Source organism: Austrofundulus limnaeus, unplaced genomic scaffold (assembly GCF_001266775.1).
Source record: "Austrofundulus limnaeus strain Quisiro unplaced genomic scaffold, Austrofundulus_limnaeus-1.0 Scaffold402, whole genome shotgun sequence".
Lineage (NCBI taxonomy): Eukaryota > Metazoa > Chordata > Actinopteri > Cyprinodontiformes > Rivulidae > Austrofundulus > Austrofundulus limnaeus.
The window spans coordinates 373,508-374,743 of record NW_013952804.1 but is presented as its reverse complement, the minus strand read 5'-3'; the positions used below and the strand labels follow the sequence as shown (position 1 = coordinate 374,743).

Below are 1,236 nucleotides of genomic sequence, written 5' to 3'. Positions count from 1 at the left end.
AAGGCAATGTTGGTGATAACAAAGATGATGCAAGACCAGACGAAGGCAATGTTGGTGATGACAAAGATGATGCAAGACCAGACGAAGGCAATGTTGGTGATGACGAAGATGATGCAGGACCAGACGACGGCGATGATGGTGATGACGAAGATGATGCAGGACCAGACGAAGGCGATGACAAAGATGATGCAGGACCAGACGAAGGCGATGACAAAGAAGATGCAGGACCAGACGAAGGCGATGATGATGAAGATGATGCAGGACCAAAAGAAGGCAATGATGGTGATGATGAAGATGATGCAGGAAAAGACGCTGTAGCAACAGAGCTGGGTCTCTCAGATGCTACAGCTTCCTCCCCTCTAGGGGTTCTAACAAACCCCGATAAGCTGATGAAGCAGGGAGGTGGGGCAGTTGAAACCTGCCCTGAGGCCGCAGCCGATTTCCTCCTCCGATGGCGGCGAGATGAGGCTGAGGGAGCAGAGGATGTGGCCCCCTTCCAGGGGGCGCAGGGGGCAGAGGGCCCCGTGGAGCAGGAACGCTCTGACTCAGCAGTAGATGGTGTGGCTGACATGGAGGTGTTGGAGGCAGGTGAGGCGGTAGAGCTGGAACCAACCAGTTTGGAAAAAACCCCACGAATGTGGATGAGGAGAAGAAGGTGGCCGGGCAGCTGCAGCAGATCGGTGCACTCCAACAGGACGTTGACGATCTGCTGATAAAGCTGAAGGTGGGCAGCAGGAGAGAGGGACCACCCGAGCATCAACAAAGACCCGCTGATCAACGGGTGCGACACCTCAAGTTCCTCCGGTGGCAAAACTGGAACCGACTCCTCCACACTTGGAGCGGTGAAGGTGGCGATGACCCTGCCTGCTGGGTCCTTGGATGGTCCGTTCATTCTGTCAGAGCTTAATGGAAGGATGGACCCAAATGCAGGCAGGTTTCCAAATAATGAAAAGTATTTATTAAAGAAAAATAAAAAGCTTGCGTGGCAGCAAACAAAGTCTATGGCTTGGATCAAATAACAAAAACTAATACATGAACAAGAGGGCCATGACAGAAAACAAACAGAAACAAACAATGAACGGACGAAGGTGGAGAGCATGAGAACCAGTACAAGTAGTCAGAGGCTAAGTGGAGAGTGGAGACAGCTGTGATAATTAGGAGTGAAGACAGGTGAGCAGAATGATCTACTGTAGAAGGGCTGAATAATCTGAGGACTGAGATGACAATGTATGAAAC

General features: G+C 51.1%; 1 protein-coding gene across 1 annotated transcript in view; it reads left to right on the top strand.

Annotated features, from left to right (window-relative positions):
- LOC106528744 (spore wall protein 2-like) overlaps positions 1–1,236 on the top strand; it is a 3,344-nt gene that overhangs the window by 1,770 nt on the left and 338 nt on the right. The window contains exons 3-4 of the mRNA XM_014023991.1: positions 4–588; positions 736–934. Coding sequence (XP_013879445.1) covers positions 4–588; positions 736–934 — 784 coding nt within the window. The remainder of the gene's footprint in view (positions 1–3; positions 589–735; positions 935–1,236) is intronic.